The 21,662-nt window shown below is 37.5% G+C and overlaps 1 protein-coding gene and 1 long non-coding RNA gene across 4 annotated transcripts in view; one reads left to right on the plus strand and one right to left on the minus strand.

Moving 5' to 3' along the window:
- Gtf2a1 (general transcription factor IIA subunit 1) overlaps positions 1 to 21,662 on the minus strand; it is a 170,724-nt gene that overhangs the window by 35,393 nt on the left and 113,669 nt on the right. Inside the window, exon 1 of one of the 3 annotated variants that reach the window (XM_010616244.3) lies at positions 194 to 212. The exons of 1 other annotated variant lie outside the window; for it this stretch is intronic. Coding sequence is in view for 1 of the 2 variants with exons in the window: in XM_010616246.1 (XP_010614548.1) it covers positions 3,644 to 3,676 (33 nt within the window). In the remaining variant the exon portion in view is untranslated. Of the gene's footprint in view, positions 1 to 193; positions 213 to 3,551; positions 3,677 to 21,662 lie in introns of those variants that run through there. One more of the 3 variants, XM_010616246.1, reaches the window with a different exon arrangement.
- LOC117287126 lies at positions 64 to 2,706 on the plus strand. Its single transcript, XR_004518322.1, has 2 exons — positions 64 to 389; positions 598 to 2,706. It is a non-coding gene; the product is annotated as an uncharacterized LOC117287126 (long non-coding RNA).

Below are 21,662 nucleotides of genomic sequence, written 5' to 3' on the forward strand. Positions count from 1 at the left end.
GGAAGACAGTAGTGGAGGCCGACCGCAGCCGCACCAAGTCTCGCGTGATCACGTGGTAGGCATCCAGGCGGAAGTCTCTGACCGCGACGAGCGAGCGATTTTTGCAAAGCATTGCTGGAAAAGGCTCGAATTGTATTGTTAGTCGAGTTCAGGCTACAACCGCCTCCTATTAGAGGTTTCTGCCGAGACTTACGCTAGAGAAGCTAGGAAAAGTGGAAGGGGCGGTGGTGGCTGCCTCGCTGGAAATGGCCGCGCTGAGGGCAGGTCACGTGTCGCGACTTCCGGCCCCCGGCGCGCTCGGTCTTGGGACAGTTTTAAATGCGGAGTCATCTCTCCACCTGCGTGGGCTCGGACCGCGAGCGTAGCTGCGTTCGCGCCTTTTACAGAAGGTGGGCCTTTGGTTCGCAGAATTGTGCGCGAGTTTCTAAAGGGGATGAAGGTTGATTCGGGCCCGTTGTTCCCATATTCTAGAATTTAATAACCCTTGAAGCTTTCTGAGCTGTTGTGTCCACAGAGTCAGGCTACGAAGTGACTAGAGTTAAGTATTTCAAGGGCTCTGCCTCTACTGGTCCACATTCTTTAAATGATTTCTTGCAGGGATTGAAATCCCCGTCACCACCAAAAAAATGACAGGATGACAACTGCCCTGTACAATATTGCGAGAATATTGTGACTTAACGTGGCCAGCGTGTAGTGACTAACAACATCTGAAATACTGTGCATGTCCTTGACTCACCAACTCACATGGCTTCTCCTTGCAAAATATCAAGCAATTTATTCGTGTCTTGGGGTGCGATTCAATAAGCCTTCGACATGCTCCTGCCTTTTTCATCGACATTTCGCACAGAACCAAGAATCCTGTGTTTAGGGCAGAACTCAAGCGTGCCTCATTTTCCTGTTCCTAAGAGATTTGACAAGGGAAGTGTAATCTGGACGCCGGAGTAAGTTTATACTCAATGAAAAACAAGTATCAGTTGCACGTGGCTAAAAATACATGTGAGGACTATCTGAAGGGCATCTCACCAGAGAAAAAGATACAGCCTTTTGGACCACCAGAAAAGGGTTAAAGAAAGTAGAGGCCATTACTATTCATAACATTGGAAATGGTAAATAGGGTTGTGACTGAATGTAGAGATTATCTATTACCTTTTAAGAGATTGGACATCAATTCCATTCACCTCTGAACAGTTACTTGGCAGTTCCTTGCAGAGCTGCCTGTTCTAGAACACTTTAAAGAACGCCACAGGAAATCACAGTTCTTGGTATATGAAATTATTCTGTCAACATTTATAATACATTTGATATGCAGGTGGCAAGTAAGAAAAATTATACTAAATAGTACCATTCCTGGTAAGTCTCACTGTTATGAGGATTTCTTGTTCTCACAATACCAACAATTTGCATATGGAATCCCTCACTTCGCGCTTAATTTTTCTTCCTTGCCACTTGATATTCTTAAATAGTCATGTATGTTTTAGCCAGGCATGGTGTTACACGCCTGTAATCCCGCACACATCTGGCTGAGGCAAGAGGATTGCTATGCTGTTGTAGACCAGCCTGAACTATGCAGTCTCGGTCTCAAAAAAAAATGTCATGTGTTTTGCCATCAGTTAAGACCACTGCAGACAGTAAACAGAAGAGAATCTATGAGATTTGCTCTCTACAGAATCTATAAGGAGACTGAAGAGATAATGTGTTCTCATGAGTCTGATTTATGAAATACTGTAGTTATTGGATTTTAAAAAGCGGGCTTCAAACCTGCGCACTCTGTGGAGGCACTGAGGTTTTTCTCTTTATGCCTTTTAGATTGCTATAAGGCCCAAAAACTTCATGAGCATTTACCCAAATCTTTTCCCATCTCTGTCCCATCATGGGTCCTATCGCAATGTATTGATTTTCCAATTCCTTTGTCTATCTGTAATGTGCCTTCACTCACAATATGTGTTCTAGCCAGTTTAGTTTCAGAAAGACGTATTTTCTGAACTTGCATCAAAATCATGATCCTGAATATTTGAAAGCTACAGCCCTTTATTTTTTATTAACTCAATTTTATTACACATTCAGCAATATTCCATTTATTCACTATTTTACAATGTATCTTTGCTTCTCTTCCTGTAGACTTCTTTAGATTTCCTTGAGGCCGACTGTGTGCCCTCTGGTCGAGCCAAAACAGCCCTGAACTCAGAAACTTTGGCAAAGACTCCCACAGTTGTATAAACTGGACGATTTAGGAATTTTAAACTTTAGATGATAATTTGGACGTTCTCTATTTTATTTTTATTTTTGTTCTTAAATTTTTGTTCTAAAAGGTCTTAAATGAACTTTAATCCTTGTTTTAAAGATTAAAGAATTGTGTCTATACATATGACTCTTGACTTAGCGCTCATGATACTGCACTACACTACAGAACCTGATCTCTGTGTACTGTGTCCAGGCCTGCTGGTTGGTTTTCCTTCAGTGCTTGACCTTGTTGATGGCATTTCCATGAAGGGCTGAGGAGAATGACTGTCTCTGTTGCTTTTGATGTGCGATGCATACAGAGATGTGTGCAGGCAGAGTAGCTCTGGTCTAGAGGACAAGCCCGGTATCCTTGTGAGTTAATTACAGCTTCCACACGTTGTTTACACCAGAACATTTTCTCCCCATGGAATGTAAGTAAAACTTAGTTTTTGTCACCAATAAATGGTAATACTACAAAAAAAAAAACCCCTAAGGCCTTGTTTAGATTTCCTTCAGAGTAAATAAGTATCTTAGCTAAGCACTCCTACTTCTAATCCAGTCTGAAGCCATTTTTTGAAAAGTAGCCTTCAAAATACTCATCAGAAAATTGTCTGTATTACCTTTTGCTGTGTTTAGTTTCAATATTTATTTTGTTACATTACAAAGGGAAAACCCAGGAGCAGGAACATATTCATTTTAAGAACAAAAATGAAATTCACAGAACAAAAAGAACTAAAATATATACCTAGATATTTTTCTCATGTTATTAATTATTCAACAATAAGATTTTTTTGTGTGTCAGAAATGTTTTCGGTAATTTTGAATTCAATTCTACTGTGATACAAATGTGGCAAATGTGAGGAAGCAAAATCACTTAAATATTGCTGTAACTTGGTATAAGTATAATTAGTGCATAAAAATATATGACATTTTCAGGTTTCTTAAAATTTGTATTGAGTTTCTTGGTATTTAGGTATACCTTATGATTACATTCATCATTGAGAATTTGTACCTGTACATGATATATCTTGATTCTTATTTTTTCCCATTCCCCTGTCTTCCCTTCAACCCCTCACTCCCCATATACATAAGCTTTGTTTCCATTTTTTCCTTCTTTTGGAAAATTTTCTTTTTGAATATATTGAATGTATTTTTTAATATATTCTTTTTGAATATTTTTCTTTCTTTCCTTTTGCCTGCCCCTTCCCTAGTTCCCCTTTTCCTTTAAACATTTTCTTCCTACTTCACAGTATCTGTTCTACATTTTGGTCCTCATTTACACTTTCTGTTTTTCACACCAGAGAAATGATTCAGAACTTACACATGTGAGTCTTATTTATTTCACTTATGCGTGTGGCCTCAAGGTGCATCCATTTAGCCATAAATGTCTCAAGTTTTGCCGGAGACCCTTGTAGTCAGGTTCCTAGTCCTCACCTGCCCGGTGTGCAATGCAGGCCTGAGAAAAAAATGCGAGGGAGTTAGCTCAGTGGTACTGATGCCTGCTTTGCGAGCACAAGGTACTAAATTAGATTCCTGGACCAAAAAAAAACTACACTAAGAGAGCAGAGTGCCAGGATGACCAGTGGTGGTACAACCTACAAAGACGCTGGCCAGTACCAGGCACTGGCAATCAACTGGGGTAAAGGTGATGTGTGGTTTCTATGGAAATTAATGTAAACAAGGCTCATAAAGGACAAGACAAAGCATTCTTAAATTAGGATCAGAATAGACAAACTGTATGATTTTAATTAGAACATTGTCCTTGTGGTCTGAAGGTTTTAGTTGTGGAAACAGAATTTGGGTGTGAGTTACTCTGACCTCGGCACATAGACTTCTGCCAGACTCACTTTTATAAACAGCCAATTGTGGGGTTAACTCTTCACAGCCTGCTTTGGACATAATCAATATCATGGTCCTCTGCAATCAATATTAAAGTTTATCTTTCTTTATGGATGAGTAGTTCTCCATTTTGTTTTTTAAACCCACATCTTTATCCACTCACCAGTTGATGTGCTTTTGGGCTGTTTCCAAGATTTAGCTATTACAAAATGTACTGCTATAAATATAGGTGTGCATGTCACTGTGGTAGCCCTTTTATTTATAAAATTGAAAATTTATCCCTAAGGGCTAAAGATGTAGGGAAGATGGGAAGGGTAGGGGAAAGGTAATAAGGGAAAAGAAAAAAATATGACAAAATGAAAAAATGGAAATAAAGTGTTTGTAAATGGGGAGGGGAGGAGGGGGTGAAGGGAGGGCACAGACAAGGGGAAAAAAATGACAACCAAGATCTGTCATGTAAAGGTACAAGATCCCAATAATTAATGTAATTGTACTGCATACCTAAAATGTACCAATAAACTCAACAAAAGAAAAAAATTGAAAATTTATAAGCGAAAAATTCCTGCGTAAGACTGTCTTTAAACTTTTTCTTATATGTGCCCTGAAGCTTGAATAACTTTTCTAATTTTAACTGCTCTTTGTATGAAATATTTACACTAGATTTCCAATTTTTGAATTCATGTTTTACAGTAGCTAAGTATAGACAGGTACATAACAGTACTTGCTTTATGATGCATCTTCTAATTTTAAAATGTTTTTTATAGAAGGATAAAAAGTTAAACACCTTTTTTATATATTTCATATACTGCCTAAACCTGGATAACTGCAAAAGAAAGGGAAAAATGCATAAATTTTTATGTACCATAAAACAAAGTAATACCAAACTTTGAAGTTCAGCTAATAGTCTAAATGACTATTTTAGCAACAGTGCCAAGAAAGAAAAGACTAGAAAGACTGGTCATGGAAATTGCCTTAAGCTAATATCTCATGGCATTCCTTCAGCCTCCATTTTCTGAAATAATAAAGAAAGTAAGCTAATTTGGGAGCATATTCCAGGCATCACACAGCCCTCATATGCTCTGCAGTATTGGGCTCTTTAGGAGAATATAAAAGTGAAGATCTTACTTTCCTCTTAACTACCAATCCTAATGAAAATTCCTATTGTAAAACGTAATGCATAATTACAGCATTCATTTAAGTAATTAAAAACACAAACACACAAAACAGTTATAATCAGATTCCCTATTTTTTAGGCCTTTATAGAAAAACTAAACATTTCCAAGTGCACTGTATTTAGGTTTGATGGACATCAACAGAATTTTGGGGCACACAAATTACTTCTTCATACATGCTATGGTTTGGATGTGGTTTAACCCTCAGGGTTTCATGGGTGAGAAGGAAATGCTGCCTTCAGAGTGGCAATGTTGGGCTGATGATTTAGCTCAATGGTTACACCGCCTGCCTTGCAAGCACAAGGACCCAAGTTCAATCTGTAGTACCCAAAACAAAACAAAACATAGTGGCAACGTTGAGAAAGAATGGAACCTTTCATATTTCCAGTTTGAAGCAAGGTACTTAGGTCATTGGGGTTCTATCCTCAGAAAAGTTTGATACTGTCCTGGCAGTGAGTTAGCTGATCTGCCAAGAGTGAGTTGTTACAAGATATCAAGACTGGTCAATCTCTGGCTTCTTGTCTTGCCATGTGATCCCTTCTGTCATAAATGCCTGCCATTTTGCCATCTGCCATGAGGTCCTCACCAGGGACAAGATAAATGAGGCCCCCTGATTATGGACTTTGTCCCAGTGAAATTGAGCTAAATAAACCTCTTTCAAGTATTTTGTTAAAACAAAGAATAGATTAATATATGTGAGGATTTCTGTATACCAAAATATAACCCAATTTGTGGTAGCTTAAAATAACAGTGTAGAGTTTTGTAGGACTAAGGTTTGATTCTGCCAGTAATTTACCATGTGACCTTTGGCTGTAACTAATTCTCTGTGTTAAAAGAATACTTAACTTTGCCCTGTGACTGTTGAGAAGCTCAAAGGTACTAGAAAGTGCTTTGATGAGTATCTTGTGAGTTTTTATTAGCAGTGATAAGTGTATAACAGGTACACTATTATCTAAGCAAATCTGTTTAATTCACTTTACTACCATTTGATAATGCCAATAGTCAGAGTTAATCACCAGACATTTTCCCAAGTTTTAATACCTAGAGTCATTAGCACACAGCATAATCATCGTATGTAAATATAATGATTATATGCTGCCATGAGATACGACTCTTGGTATGTGTTATATCTAGAATGTCCCCAAGCCTCATATGCTCCCAGGTGGGGCTTTTGGGAATGACTGGATCTAGGGTATGTGATATTGGCTCACGAGTGTATAATAACTAGATTTGTCTACTGACTGGTTTAGTATAGTTCTGGATGTGGATGATGGGAAAGACCACCCTGGGTTTGTAGTCTGGATGGGATAAAAGGGAAAGAAAGGCTTGCTGCTACTGCTGCTTCCTTCCTGCCTTCCTTCCTGCCATGGACTGTTTCTCCTCTGCTGTACTTCTCTCCCGTGCCACCCCTGCCTTAGAGGCAGCTGTCTATGAACTGAAACCTCTACAGACTGTGAGCTAAAATAAACCTTTCCTCCTTTGTGGTTGTCTGGTCTTTTGTCAGAGTAATAAGAAAGTAATTAAGACAACTCCAAATTTTTTAATGACATTGCCCATTGACTTAGTAACCAAAAAAATGAGATTCCATATAAGATGATTATATGTCCATGTTCATATAATGAAATTGGTTGAATAAAATATGGTACATATACATAAGAGAGTACTATGCAGCTGTAACAAGGAATGACATATATCTTTCTAGACTACTATGTAATCACCTTTAGGTATAGTTTTAAGTGAAAGTAGAAAAAGTGCTGTTTGTCTGCTACCACTTAAGAGGAAATACACAAATGTGTACAGTAGTCTTGCTTACATTTATGCACCACCACAGCCAGCTATTCTACCATTTTTCCTGTGAAATGTGGGGTAAAGAATATTAGTTATTATATTATGTTCTGGTTATATAATCCCAATTATTCTTGAGAACAGTTCATTGTTGGCTTGCATGATGCCTGTCCACATTGATGAGAGTGATCTTTATTCAGTCTACTGGTTTAAACGTAATTTCTTGTCAGCATGGGAGAAAGGAAATGTAGATAAGATACAGAGGATAAGTAACAATTCTGAATTGAGAGCATCATTTTTTAATACATTTTTTTCCCATATGTTCTGAAAAGGCCTACAAAAATCGAGTAACCCAGTAGCCAAACTACACCTAATACCTAGAGTATGGTATTTCAAGACTAGTGCTTTGTGGAGAAATATACAATTCCAAGTTAAAAGCAGAAAATGCCTTTTTCTTAAAGCAACAGTAAAACCCCCAATATTAATGTTTTGTGTTATAAAATATGCATATTCTGAAAAAGCTTTGGAACACTGACTAATTCAGCTTCTATGAGTACCTCTTGCTCCTGGATTATTATCTTGAAATATTTTTTACTAAAAGAAATAGGAGCCATCTTGGGGTATTACTAACTCCAGGAATGAGATAAGAAAAATATGTTTAAATAAAATTGCCAGTTATTGCTCAACATAATACAAGCCAAGTATAGAATATCTTTTCATACACATAACAAAAATGTATTCATTTCCCAGGGCTGTGGGAACAAAATGGCTTAAAACAACAGTAATTTACTATTTCACAGTTCTGAAGTTGAATCCAAGTTTTTGGCAAATCCAAAGTGTTGACTTGATTGGGCTAAGGGATGCCTTGATAGCTGGTAAAACATTATTTCTGGCATGTCTGTTTCCACAGAGGGTGTTTCCAGAAGGAATCAGGAGACTGAGTAAAGAAGATTGTGCTCACCAGTGTGGGCCAATCCACTGTGGGGGCTGAACAGAACAAAATAGTAAAGTCGGCGAATTTTCTCTCTGACCTGGAACACCCATCTGCCCTTGCACATCAGTGCTCCTGTTTCTCAGACTTCATGATGTTATTGTGCTCTTGACCCTCACTAATGTTTGAGCTTGGGCCAGCTCTTCTACCATGGGATACCCAGGGTTTCAGGTCTTTAGAGTTGGGCTTGGGCTTGGACTGAATTGCACCACTGGTGCACTTGCTGAATCTGCAGCTTGCAGGTGATTGATCATTGCATTTCTCAGCGGCTATAATGATATGAACCAATTCTTACTTATATTTCCTTTTTTCTTTTGTTGGCTTCTCTGGGGAGCCCTAGCTAGTAAGAATACCTTTCTTGCTTATTACCTGGTGGCCAGCAAGCCTTGGAATTTCTTGGCTTGCAACTGCATCCATCCAGTCTCAACCTCCATTTTCACATGACATTCTCCTTTTGTCTTCACATCATTTTCTTTCTATACCCAAATTTCCCTTTTCGTAAGGGCACAAGTCATATTGGTTTAGGGCCTACTCTGATGACTAATTTTAATTTGATTGCCTTTAAAAAACTGTACTTCCAGTATTTTCTGATGAATTTGGTGGGTATGATTTAAGCATATTTCTTTACAGGGACACAATTCAACTAGTAATAGAAGATATCAAAAACTACTAGTATCCTCTCTAAAGAATTCACAGGAACCAGCATAAAGACATAGGTTCCTGTTGGCCAAATTGAGACAAAAACAAAATAGTGAGTTTCTAAGCCAGGTGTGGTGGCACACTCCTATAATCCCAGTAGGCTGAGACAGGAAGCTCATGAGCCAAAGAACGGACTCTCCTCTAGAGGAAGTGTGACTCTGCCAACACCTTTATTTTGGTCTTTGGGCCTCTAGAATTATGAGACAATAAATTTTAGTTATTTTATGCCAAGTTTCTGATAATTTGTCGGGGGAGAAATTGAATTTAAGACCTTGGGCTTGTCAGGCAGGCACAGCATCACTGAGCTACATCCCCAGGCCCTCTGGTAAGTTATAATAGCCTCAGAAAATTAATAGATGAGAGAAAGTTCCTCACTAAGAATTAATGCAGCTAGTAAGTGAAATAAAAGAATATCACCATTTTGCTAGCCAAAGTGAATTGATGTGGAAGTTTTTAGCATTGGTATTTGCCAACATCATGAAAAAGAGAAACAGCCAGATATTACATGCTACTTGAAATTACATGCTTCCTGATGAAAACCATGCTGTCATGCATGGGATGGTCTTGCCACACCCTACTCCACCCCAAAAATAAAAACTTGAAACTCATCAAGTGTACACATTCAGTTAACAGTTTATATAAATTGTTGAGGATTCAGGGATATATTAAGTTATATATTGAGAAGACAGTCAACAAAATCCAGACCTCAGAAAGCTACAGAATAGATGATCTGGCTTTTAATAAAGAACTGATGAAGAAGAAAGGAATCTATATAGATTAAGGATAATCAACTGCTTCTCAGTTGTTTGATTAAGATCAAATATAAAAAAGTTATCACAATGTGTGGAACTTATTTGAATCCTTATTCAGATTGTAAAAATAGAATTATGTGACAATGATAAATTCAAATATTTGCTGGATATTTAATGAAGGTTATTTTGGGCTTTTGTTTGTTTTTGAGACAAAGTTTTGCTTTGTAGTGCAGGCTGGACTTGAACCACCAGGTAGCCCAGTCTGGCCTTGATCTCACAATGATCCTCCTGCTTCAGCCTCCCAAGTTCTGGGATTACAGGTGTGCACCCCCACACCCAGAGATTAAGGAGTTATTCATAAAAATTTTAGGTATGGTTATGGTTTTATGTTGAACAGTCCTTGTCTCTCAAAAATGCTGCTGAAAATTTTAAGGATGAAGTGATATGAGCTCTGAGATTTGCTTTAAGAATAACACAGAAGCAGGGTCATTGATGCAATATACATAAATGAAACAAGTTTGGCTATGAGTCAATAATGGTTGAAGATGAGTGCAGGATACATTGAGATTCATAATACTATTCTATACATCTTTATATGTTTGAAATTTTTCATTAAAAAGTTTGTAAAATGAGCCCAATGAAGAATTGGTAGGAATTCTCAAGAAGACCTAGTATTCTTATACATGTAAACACAATTTGAGGGGTAAGGGGCAGTACTAGGGATTAGACCCAGGGCCTTCTCACTGAGCTATATTCCTAGCCATTTATGTACGTATGTGTTTATGTATGTATGTATTTTTTGGTGGTACTAGAGATCAAACTCAGGACCTTGCAGTTTCCAGGCAGGCACAGCACCACTGAGCTACATCCCTGGCCCCATTTATTTATGTATTTATTTTTGAGGCAGGGTCTCACTAAGTTGCTAAATTGCCCAGGTTGGGCTTAAACTTGCAATTCTCCTGCCTCTGCTTCCTGGAATACTGGAACTATAAGCAGGCACCACTATGCCTAGCCTGTAATCACTATTAAACACTGTTTCCCTACGCAGATTTCTTCAATATCTGATTATTATATCTCACCTCTGTATACCTTATCTTGAATCATAAGTTGAATAGCTATGATTTGAGACAGTTAAATTTGCTTTAAAAAATAGGGTATTCATGCAGAATTTTTTGTAAAAATACTGTTTTAATGGATTTTTTATTTTTCTACCCACTTTATACCCTTATTCATATACCTTCAACTGACAGAGATAGGGTCTTGCTGTGTCAACTTAACCTCTAGTGCTCAAATGATCCTCCTGCCTCAGGCTCCCTAGTAGCTGGAACTATAGATACATACCACTACAAACAGCTTGAAGTGTGTTATGTGACAGAGAATTCTACAAACATAACTACAATGAAATACATCACAGCAGGGAAATTAAATGTATAGTTAAAGAGCAAACTATATCTTGGGGAACTGTTACATGTTGAGTATCAACCAGCTTTGAACCAGTGTTTTAGGATTTTGGAATATTTACATATACAAACTGAGACATATGGGGGATGGGACCCAAATCTAAACAGGAAATTAATTTACATTTCATAATAGCTGTCTTAGTTACTTTTGGGACAAAATACCCAATACCCACAGTTTAAGGAGGAAAGGTTCATTTTGGTGTACAGTTTTATGGATAGTTGGCTGGCTCCAAGGCAGAAACAACTTCAGGGGAGTGTGAGGGAGAAAAGGGTGCTCAAACCACAGCAGCCTGAAAACAGAGAGAAGGGAGGAGCCACGGGCAAGAAGACTATCTACCAGGTCATGTCCCCCAGACCCACCTCTTCCTAATAGGCCCCTGACCTTAACAGCACATGCAGCCACTGAATTCATCAGTAGACTCACCAGCTGATGAAGGTATGGACCCCATGATCCAGTCATCTAACAAACACATTACACTTTGGTGGGGGGTTTGTTAGAGCTAAACTTTAACACGCACCACATAGACATAGCTCAAAGGCAGTTTTATGCAATATTCCTAGTGTGTTTTGGCTGTGATCCATCAAATGAGGTCAGGAGTAGAATTTTCCACTTGTGACATCATTTCAGTTCTCAAAACTTTTGAATTATGGAGCATCCTAGTTTTCAGATTTTTCAGATTTTCAATGCTCAACTTGCACTGAAACTATTCTCCAGAATTTACCTTCCTGTGGTAGTCATTGCTATAACTAGAGGAAGTGGGTGTTATAAAAGGAGAAATGGCAGAAAAATTATTACAGATTCCAGACCAGAATGAAGTAAGAAAGCTACTTCATTACATAATACTGAAGGCTGGCCTTTTAACAAAGGAACAAGAGAAAAAAATCAAAGGGTACAATTTAAATACTTTCTTGAGGACCAAAACTTGGGATTAATATAAAATAATTTCACAAAGATTTTACTAGTAGGTAGAATGCATGGATGTTTAAACACACACACACACAAAAAGGAGATTTTAAAAAGGGATGAGGGTTTATTTTGTGTTCCCTTTCAAATTGATGACTAATAATTGTAGCAATTAATTTATGTGGTAGTGTTGTTTTTTAAAAGTTTTAATTGCATAATATGTCCTTTAGAGCCTATAATAGTTCGATGAGATAAGTAATATTATCCCTGTATTATGGATAGGAATCTGAGACTCAAATTAAGCAATAATTTCTCTAAGGTCATATTACTATTTACATGTGAAGTTTTAGAGATCCAAGTTCAAGGCTATGTTGACCTTTCTTAGAAATAAGCTGTCAGTCCAGGATTCTGTGAAAGGTTTGAATCAGATTATATTTTTCTCTAAATTTGTCAAATAGTGTTTAATACAATATAATACATTAAATTTCATTTAGGAGAAGAAAAGCTATAGATTACACAAAATTGAAACATGAAACTGAGACTTCTTCACCCCAGTTAAGTATAATTTCCACATCACCAAAAGACATTTTAAAAAATCATTTGAATAACTATTTTTCTCTGTTTCTATATCAGTTGAAAATCAACTTCCTATTTCAAATAGCAGTTACACAATTAGTGAATTTGGCAAATGCAGTCATTTTCTAGTGAGATGCTCTATAATGAAAACATTTCTGTCTAGTTTTATTTTTCAAATGCTTCCATAAAACAAGAAAGTGAAGGATGATAATTTTTAGTGGTAGAAAACTGAGTTTTTTCTATGTCAATGAGCCAGTGGTATAATTTGCAATGTGTTGCTAGAATAGTAAATTATTCCTGTGCCAACATTTTTGCACAGTAATTAGAAGAGACAGTACGTGTTGGATAAGTAATTAGAAGAGAAAGTATGTATTGGATAAGATAGTGGTGTATCAAGTACCTAAAAGCATGAACTCTAGAATCAATAGATTCCAGTGCTGTCCTTACTCCTATCATGGACAAGGTACTTCACCTCATCTGTAAAATGGCATTAAATATTAGACAGTTCTATCTGAGAGATAATTCATATAAACCCCTTAGCATAGTGCTTGGCACAAAGGTCCTTGATAAATGTTAGACAACAAAATATTGATAATACAGAGAATTAAATAGTGACTTCTGTTTTGTTGTCTAGATTTTCTTGAGTGGTGGAATGGAGCAAACATTAGGAATTTAGAATACAGTTGTGAACCAAGTCTACCAATTAAACAAACATAGCTCTATTTTGGACATGTAAGTTTTTTTCCATTTGCAAATTAGAATCAAAGAAGAAATTCCATGTTTGAGACAAAAGACATTAACATACTTTAGATTTGTACATTTTCCACCAGATTTTTTGAAGCTAAATCATTTGAATATCCAATTTCTCTGTTTGTATATCAGTTGAATAGTCATCTCTTGATTTTCTGGAATGACTCAGATTGTTTAAAACTAGAGTCTTGATATAAACCTTTAAGCAAGATGTATAATTACTAATTTTTCAAATGTAAAATACATTACCATTCCTCAATAACTTTTACATTAAAATAATAGATTTTTAGCCTTTAGATATATCACATTGTGGTGTGTGAGATAAAAGACAATCAATACCATTATTTGGCCACAGGATGGCAAAATATATCTGAACCTAGAAAAAACACATGGCTAGGAAACCACAGTCCCTAGAGATGTTTCGTTTCTATTATATATTCTCCTTAGTGAAATTTAGCACTAATAATGGTTTTATTTCAAAAGCATAGAATTCATCACATATCTGCTTCTGTATTCTAATTTTAGCAAGCAGTGAATACTAAATCACTTCTTGTAAACTCTCTCCTTTTCCATAGTTTCCTTCTCTCCTCTCCCTTTTTTCTCTTCTCAATTTTTCTTAATTTCTTGCTTTTATTGTTTTATTAATGCAATACTTATGGAATATCAAACATTGCCTCTTTTCAATGACCATACTATTTTTGTTTCCTTTTCCTGTCTGTCTCTGTCTCTTTTTCTTTCTTTCCCATGAACTGGGAATTGAACCTTGATCTTGCTAATCACTAAGTTGCCCAAATGTGCACTCCTTCTGCCTCAAGCTCCCAGAGTGCTATGATTACAGGCATGTACCGCCATTCCCAGCAACCACAATGTATTCTTCCAATATTAACTTTAAAAAATAAAATCAGAATTCTTTGTTTTGCTTTTGATGGTGGTGGGGATCCAACCCAGGATCTCTTGCCTGCTAGGCAAGTACTCTACCACTGAGCTACTTCCAGCCCTTCGTTTGACTTTAAAAATGTGTTTGAATAATGATGATCAAATACAGTCCCTTTGCAAAATCTCAGTATGTTCTTAGTCTCTACGCTTAGCCCACTTTATTCTATCCTCAGTTGTGACCATTAATCATATGTCATTTCAATGGATTAAGAAATGCCTAGCAGATGAATAAACACAGTTTTGGGCATGTCTGTGGATAATCGACATGTAGACCAGCAAACTGAGAGGAGAAGACTCACACCAGATATGGGTGGGGCCAACCAATAGATTTGTACACTGGAAAGAATAAAAGGGAAAGAAGGAAGTGTCTCTGTTTTTAAGAGCTCCAATATTAAACAGCTATACATCCTTTGCTGCCATTGTTTTTAGACATCATTCTCTAGGTCTCCAATTTCTTCAGGCAGTACAATCTAGCCCTGGTGACTCTACCGAGCTTCTAGGCCTTTGCCCTTGAGCTGGTGCTGCATCCTCTATTCTTCTTGCTTTGTGACTTTCATATTCTTGGGCTGAGCAACTTTTGGATGCTTTGGTGCTCCCGCATAAAGATGGACATTGTGGATTCTCTTACCTCTGAGCTTGCAGATGGCCATTGTGGATTCTCCTAACTCTGATCCTGAATGCCTACCCAATAAATAGCCTTGCACATATATTGTTATTTTTTTATCCAGATGTCCCCCCAAAACCGCATCACTTACAGGTGGGGTTTTGGGAAGGTGACGGGATCATGGGTGTGTGGTACTGGATTAGTCCACTGATGGGTTTATAGCTGGGTGTGATGTTGAAAGGTTAAGCCTGGTGGGGAAAGGTGGGTCACTGTGAGCCTGGCCTAGAGGGTAAATACCTCTCATCCTCCCTCATTGGATCCATCCAACTACAGACTGAAGCCTCTGCAAACTGTGAGCTAAAATAAAATTTTCTTTCTTTAATTGTGGATGTCAAGTATTATGTCCCAGCAATGAGGAAAGTAAGTAAGACAGATTTTGGTACCAGAAAAGTGGGACTGTTACTGTTATAATACCTGAGCATGAGGTTCACAAGCATATGAAATTGGTGCAGAAATAGTTTGGAAAGATTTGGAGATGCCAACTGAAGAATTAGTCCGGGAATGCTATAAACTGAGCTTGAATGGAAGATTGGTCACAGCTCAGGAGATACCAGAATGTTGATAGAAATGCAGTTAGTCAAGATGAGGCTCAGGAGGACATGACTTTTTGGTGATGCTGAAACTGTTGCAATGTTGAGAGGGTATGCCTGGTGGAAAGAGGTGGGTCACTGTTGGTGTGACACCCTTGATCTCCCATACTGCCTGAGCCCCCATACTGCTCCCTTGACCACTCATACTGTTTCCTGCCTGCCATGCCCCTCTTCCATGTTGTCCTGCCTTGGATCCAACCAACTATAGACTGAAACTTCTACAAACTATAAGCTAAAATAAAAATTTCCTTCTTTAAGTTGTGGGTATCAGGTATGTTGTCTCAGCACTGAGAAAAGTAACTAAGATGCATATTTTCTATTGGTTCTGTTTCTCTAGAGAAACCTAATACAAATTTTGGTACTAGGAGTGGAACTATTACTGTGACTGTACATGATCGTGTGGTTTAAAAGCCTATGCAACTGATTTGTAGGAGGAGCTTGGAAAAGTTTGGAGATGCAGGTAGTGAAGCCTTAGAATGTTGTAAACAGTGCTTGATAGGTGACACTGGTCAGAGCTCAGAAAACACCAGAATATTGATAGGAATATGGACAGTAAAGGCCAGGCTTAGGAGAGTTTATTTGGGAACAAACACTGCATTGGCAGTTGGCCACATGTGTTATTCTCTGGCAGAAAATGTGCCTACATTTTGCCCATGATTTTGTAGGAGATTGATTAAGTGTGTCCAATTAATCTGGTGGAGGTAGTTTCAAGGCAGCCTAATATTCAGGCTGTGGCATGAATACTGCTAGATGTAATCAGCTAGATTTACTGTAAGAATCAAGAGTGAAATGCAGACCTGAATTATGGAAGGTAGGCCAGAAAGGAAGAGCCTGAAAAGTTGTTTCCTACAGTTCACTGATGCAGGCACTCAGAGGCTGCAGCAGCCAAGAACCAAAGGGACCTGGCTACTGCTCAGACTGAAAGAAAACTTTAGTGTTATCTATATGGTGCTGGCTTCTCAGGCATGCAGAATGTAAGAGTCATGGGGTCACAGATACTTCCACCTAGATTTCAGAAGGCCTGGGAAGGTACTGTATGCCTGGGAGAGCAGTGCATGAATCTGTAAAAGTGAAGCCAGTAATGCAGTGGATGCCCCCAGGAGTAGGAGATGCCAGAAATATGGGACCTCTGTTGAGGAAAATCACTGGCAGTGAGCAGAGCTACTTCAAAGAGAGGCCATCTGAGCTGCGACAGACAAGGTCAAGTGAGTGGGGCTGCCCTGGCTGTGTGGAGCTCTCATCACAACCTGCCATGAGTGCTGGACAAGGAGCTACAAGATTTAATGTTTATCCTTCTGGGTTTCAGCCTGACTTTGATCCTGTTCCTTTCTGTTCCCCCATTTCTCCCTTGTGGAATGGGAGTGTTTCTCCTGTGCCATTATATGTTGGAAGTATTTAATTTTCTTTTTGATTTCTCAGGGGCTCACAGTTTGGAGTGTGTCATGAGTTTTAGAGGACACTCTGGACTCAGACTTTTCAGCAGGGTGGAAACTTAAGACTTTGGTGAAATTTAGAGATGGACTAAATTTATTTCACATAAAATGTTTCCTTAAAGTCTAGTGTGTTTGGAGGTAGGGCCTGGGTGAAAGATGCGGATCACTGGGGCATGACCTTGGAGTGTGTATTCCTGTCCTTGGCTCCTCCCTTTTCTCTCTGCTTCCAGACTGCTATGGTATCAGCAGGTTTCCTTCACCACGCCCTTTCGACATGCTGTTTCTGCCTTAGAGACAGCCAACCATGGTCAACACACTGAAACTGATCCAAAATAAGCCTTTCCTCCTTTAAGTTGCAGGTGTCAGATATTGTATCTTAGCAAGGGAAAGCTGACTAGTATATCAGTTAATTGTGGCATTTAAAAAAATGTTCTATTCACAGTAGGAAAATTAACAAAACAAGAAAAGTTAAATTAACAAAACCATCAGATAAAAATTACATAAAGATGAAACTCCTGCATTCCTGTACCCCTGTATTCACTGACACCTTGTAATCACACCTGTATTTTACCTATGCTTGCAAGACCTCCTCTCTAGATTTACAACTGTGTGTGAAGTGCACTTTGTCTTTTACAAAAATAGAACCATGCCTTAAATTTTATATGCCACGTGCTCTTTTTTCATAATCATAGACTTCTTTCTAGGTCACTAAATTTCAAACTGTCTGGAGTCCAGTAGCCAAAGCAGTCCTCCTTCCCAGCAGAAACCTCCTCAGCCTGGTCTTTACTGGCAGGATTTCTATCAGCACTCTGAGCTCTGACCAGAAACCCCTAGTAAGTACAGCCTAAGGCATCCAGCTCTACTTTTTCAGCCAGCATCATTGAACCTTTTCCAACTTCCCACAAAGAAGTTCCAAAGGCTTCTAAAACACAGGGTCAGGTACAGTCCCACAATGACCCCTCTTCTCTGGTACCAGATTCTGTCTTAGTTACTCTTCTCATTGCTAAGGCAAAATAGCTGACAACCAATGTTAAAGCAGGAAAGACTTATTTAGCTCAGTTTGTAGAGGTTTTAGTCCATAGTTGTCTGGCTCTAAGGCGGAGTGGCACATGGCAAAGCAGCTTCACAGATGAGAAAAGTTCCTTGCAGGCAAAGACAGAAAAAGCAATAAGGGACCTTAACAGTGTCTTTCTGCCCAGACGACTTTCTACCGAGACTGCTACTTAGGGCCAGTAGCACTCATAACCTTAATCCTAGTGCCCCTGAGCCCAGCACTGCACCATGAATCAATTCTAGTGTCACACACACATTCACTTCTGAAAAAGCTCCACCTATGACTGCATAAGGCAAATCTTAAAAATTCTTTGTGCTCCACCTGTTCATCCCTCCCTTCCTGCATCTCCTGGAAACCACTGATGTTCTTAATGTCTCCATAGCTTTGCCTTTTTCAGATGTCCTATAGTTGGCCTTTTCATGGCTTGATAGCTCATTTCTTTTTAGTGCTGAATAATACGCCATTGTCTACACCTAACACAATTTATTTATCCATTCATCTACTGAAGGACATCTTAATTGCTTCTGAGTTTTAACAATTAGGAATAAAGCTGCCATAAACATCTATGTACAGTTTTTTTTGTGGACATACATTTTCAGCACCTTCAGGCAAATTACCAAAAAGTATGAGCATTGGATTATACAGTAAAATTGTATTTAGTTTTTTTCTTGTATTTAGTTCTGTAAAACAAAGAGAAAACTGCCAAATTCTTCCAAAGCTGCTGTAACATTTTGTATTCTCATCAGTGTGAATTAGAGTTCCTGTTGTCCACATCTTTGTTATTACCGGCTAGGGTCAGGGTTCTAGAGTTCAGCTATTCTTACAGGTTTGTAGAACTCCTTGTTGTTTTTACTTGTATTTTCCTAAACAAGTATGATGCAGAACATGTTTCCATATGATTATTTGCCATCCATATATCTTCTTTGATGGTATTTCTTAAGGTCTTTGATTCATTTTTTTGGTATTCAAACAGTTTATTTTGTGGAAGATGTAAGGCCTGTGTCTCTAGTGTCATTTTGGGGGGCATACATCATTATTTCACCACCATTTATTAAAAATACTGTCTTTGCTCCATTGTATTGTTCTAGCTCTTTTATCAAAGATCAATGGACTTTATTTGGGCCTACCTGTGAGCTGTCAATTATAGTCTATTATGAATTATACTATAGTATATGAATTACATTATATTATGTTCTATTTGTCTATTCTTTAACCAATACCATTCTGTCTAGATTATTGTAGCTTTATATTGTGTCTTGAAGTTGGGTGATATTAGTTCTCCAACTTTGTTCTCTTCCAGTTTTTCATTTGCTATTCTTGTTTACTTCTCCATATAAACTTTAAATTTGTTGATATCCATAAAATACATTGCTAGGATTTTGATCAGAATTGCATTGAATCTGTAGGTCAAGTTGGGAAGAACAAATATCTTGACAAAGTAGAGTCTTCCTATCCATGAATAGGAGCTATTTCTCAAATTAGATCTTCTTTGATTTTTTATTAGAATTCCATGGTTCTCCTCATACAGATCTTATATATATTTTGTTAGATTTATATCTAAGTAGTTAATGTTTGGATGCTAACATGGATGTAATTTTGTTTTCAAGTTCAAATTCTATTTGTTCTTTGTGATTTATAGGAAAGTGATTAAGTGTTGTGTATTAATCTTGCATCCTACAGCTCTATTACAATCACTTATTAGTTATAGGTTTTTGCTAGTTTTTTTTTTGTCAGTTCTTTGAGATTTTCTACATAGAGTCATATCAGCTAAAGGGATAGTTTTATTTCTTCTTTCTCATACTACATATGTTTTATTTCTTTTTTCTTGTCTATTGCCTTAATTAGGACCAATATTCTTTTTTTTTGGTACTGGGGATCAAACTTGGGACCTAATGCTTGGAAGGCAGGCAGTGGCACCACTGAGCTAAATCCCTGGCCCCCAATAATTCTTTTTGATATATCATTCTCTTAAACCATATAGAAAACAAAATATGGAGTTACAAACCAGTATAGCAATACTTGCTTTAAATTATTTTTTATTTTAATTCACAAACAAAAATTGTATATATGTAAACATAATATTTTAAAATTTGTATCAGTTGTGGAATGTTTAAATCAAACTAATTAACCTTACATGCTTATCAGTTTTTGTGGTGACCACCCCAAAAATCTTCTCTTTCAAGAATGTTAGAGGGCTGGGGATTTGGCTCCCTGATAATCAACATTCTACCTTTTCCTTCTGAGTTTAACTCTTAGTCCACATGCAAGTGAGATCATGTCATATTTACCTGTCTGTGCCTGACTCATTTCACTTAACAATGTCCTGAACACTAGCTTTTATACTTACCTGTGTATTTGTTTACTGAAATCATTTTTGCTTTATATGTCTTTGAGTTACTGTCTACTGTCTTTAACCTACAAAACTCTCTAGCACTTTTGCAAGGAATGTGTAGTGGTAACAAAAGCTAGGTAAACAAAAGCTGAGGAAGTCCTGTTTATCTGGCGATGTCTTAATTTTTCCTTTTGCAAGAGTGTTGTTAACATAGGATTCTTGATTGTCAGGATTTTGTTGTTTGTTTTGTCTTCTTTTATTGCTTTCAATTATCAGTTCGCTGTCTTCTGGTTTCAAAAGTTAAGAAATCTGATAATCTTACTATCTCTTGATGATTTAAAGATTTTTATTTTGGTTTTCAACAGTTTGGCTATAAAGTGCTTTGGTGTGACTGTTTCTGAGTTCATCCTACTTGGAGCTTGCTGGATGTTTATGTTCATGTCTTTCATTTAATTTGGGGAGTTTTCAGCTATTATCTCTTCAAACATTCTCTCTGCTCTTCTCTCGATATTTTTCTGCTTCTGGAACTCCTACAAAGCATATGTTGCTCTGCTTGGTGATATCATATAAGTTGCATAGGCTTTGCTCACTTCACTTCAATCCTTTTTCTTTCTGCTCGTGCTTGACAATTTTCATTTTCGTTTGTAAGTTCACAAACCCTTCTGCCTACTCAAATCTGTCATTGAATGCTGCTAGTGAATTTACTAAGTTCCAGATTTCTTTTTGGTGTTTTTTAGGTTTTCTACTTCTTTATTGATATTTCCATTTTAGCTATATATTATTGTTTTTTCATATTTTCTTCTAATTCTTTGAGCACCTATGAAATAGTTGTGTTAAAGTGTTTATCTAACAGATGTACTATCCTGGGCTTTTCGAGGGACTAATTCTGTTCCTTATTACTCTTTGAATGGATTATACTTTCCTATTTCTTTTTCTTTGTATGCCTTGAAGTTTCTTTTTTTTTTCAGCTTTAATTGAGTTTATTGGTACATTTTAGGGATACAGTACATTTACATTCATTGTTGGGATCTTGTACCTCTACATGACAAGTCTTGATTCTCATTTTTTCCCCTTACCTCTGCCCTCCCTTCATCCCCTCCTCCCCTCCCCATCTACAAACACTTTATTTCCATCTTTTCATTCTCTCACATTTTTTTCTTTTCCCTTTTTACTCTTCTCCTACCCATCCCACCTTCCCTACACCTTTAGCTCCTTTCTTCCCATTTCTAAATGTCAGTAATCTTATTAGAATCTTATGCATTGTTGCAGATTATTTACACCAGGGAAACTATTCAGTATTTACACGTGTGACTTATTTATTTCACTTAGGAGTATATCTTCAATATGTATCCATTTTCCTATGAATGAATCTATTTTCTCATTCTTTATGGCTAATATTCCATTTTATAGAAAAACCACAACTTCTTTATCCAGTTTCCAAAGGATAGGCAAATTGAAGTTTCTTAATAATGAGGTATTCTGTAAATCAGATTCTCTCCCCTAGG

This window comes from Fukomys damarensis, unplaced genomic scaffold (genome assembly GCF_012274545.1).
Source record: "Fukomys damarensis isolate Sample0158 unplaced genomic scaffold, DMR_v1.0_HiC HiC_scaffold_21, whole genome shotgun sequence".
Classification (NCBI taxonomy): Eukaryota; Metazoa; Chordata; class Mammalia; order Rodentia; family Bathyergidae; genus Fukomys; species Fukomys damarensis.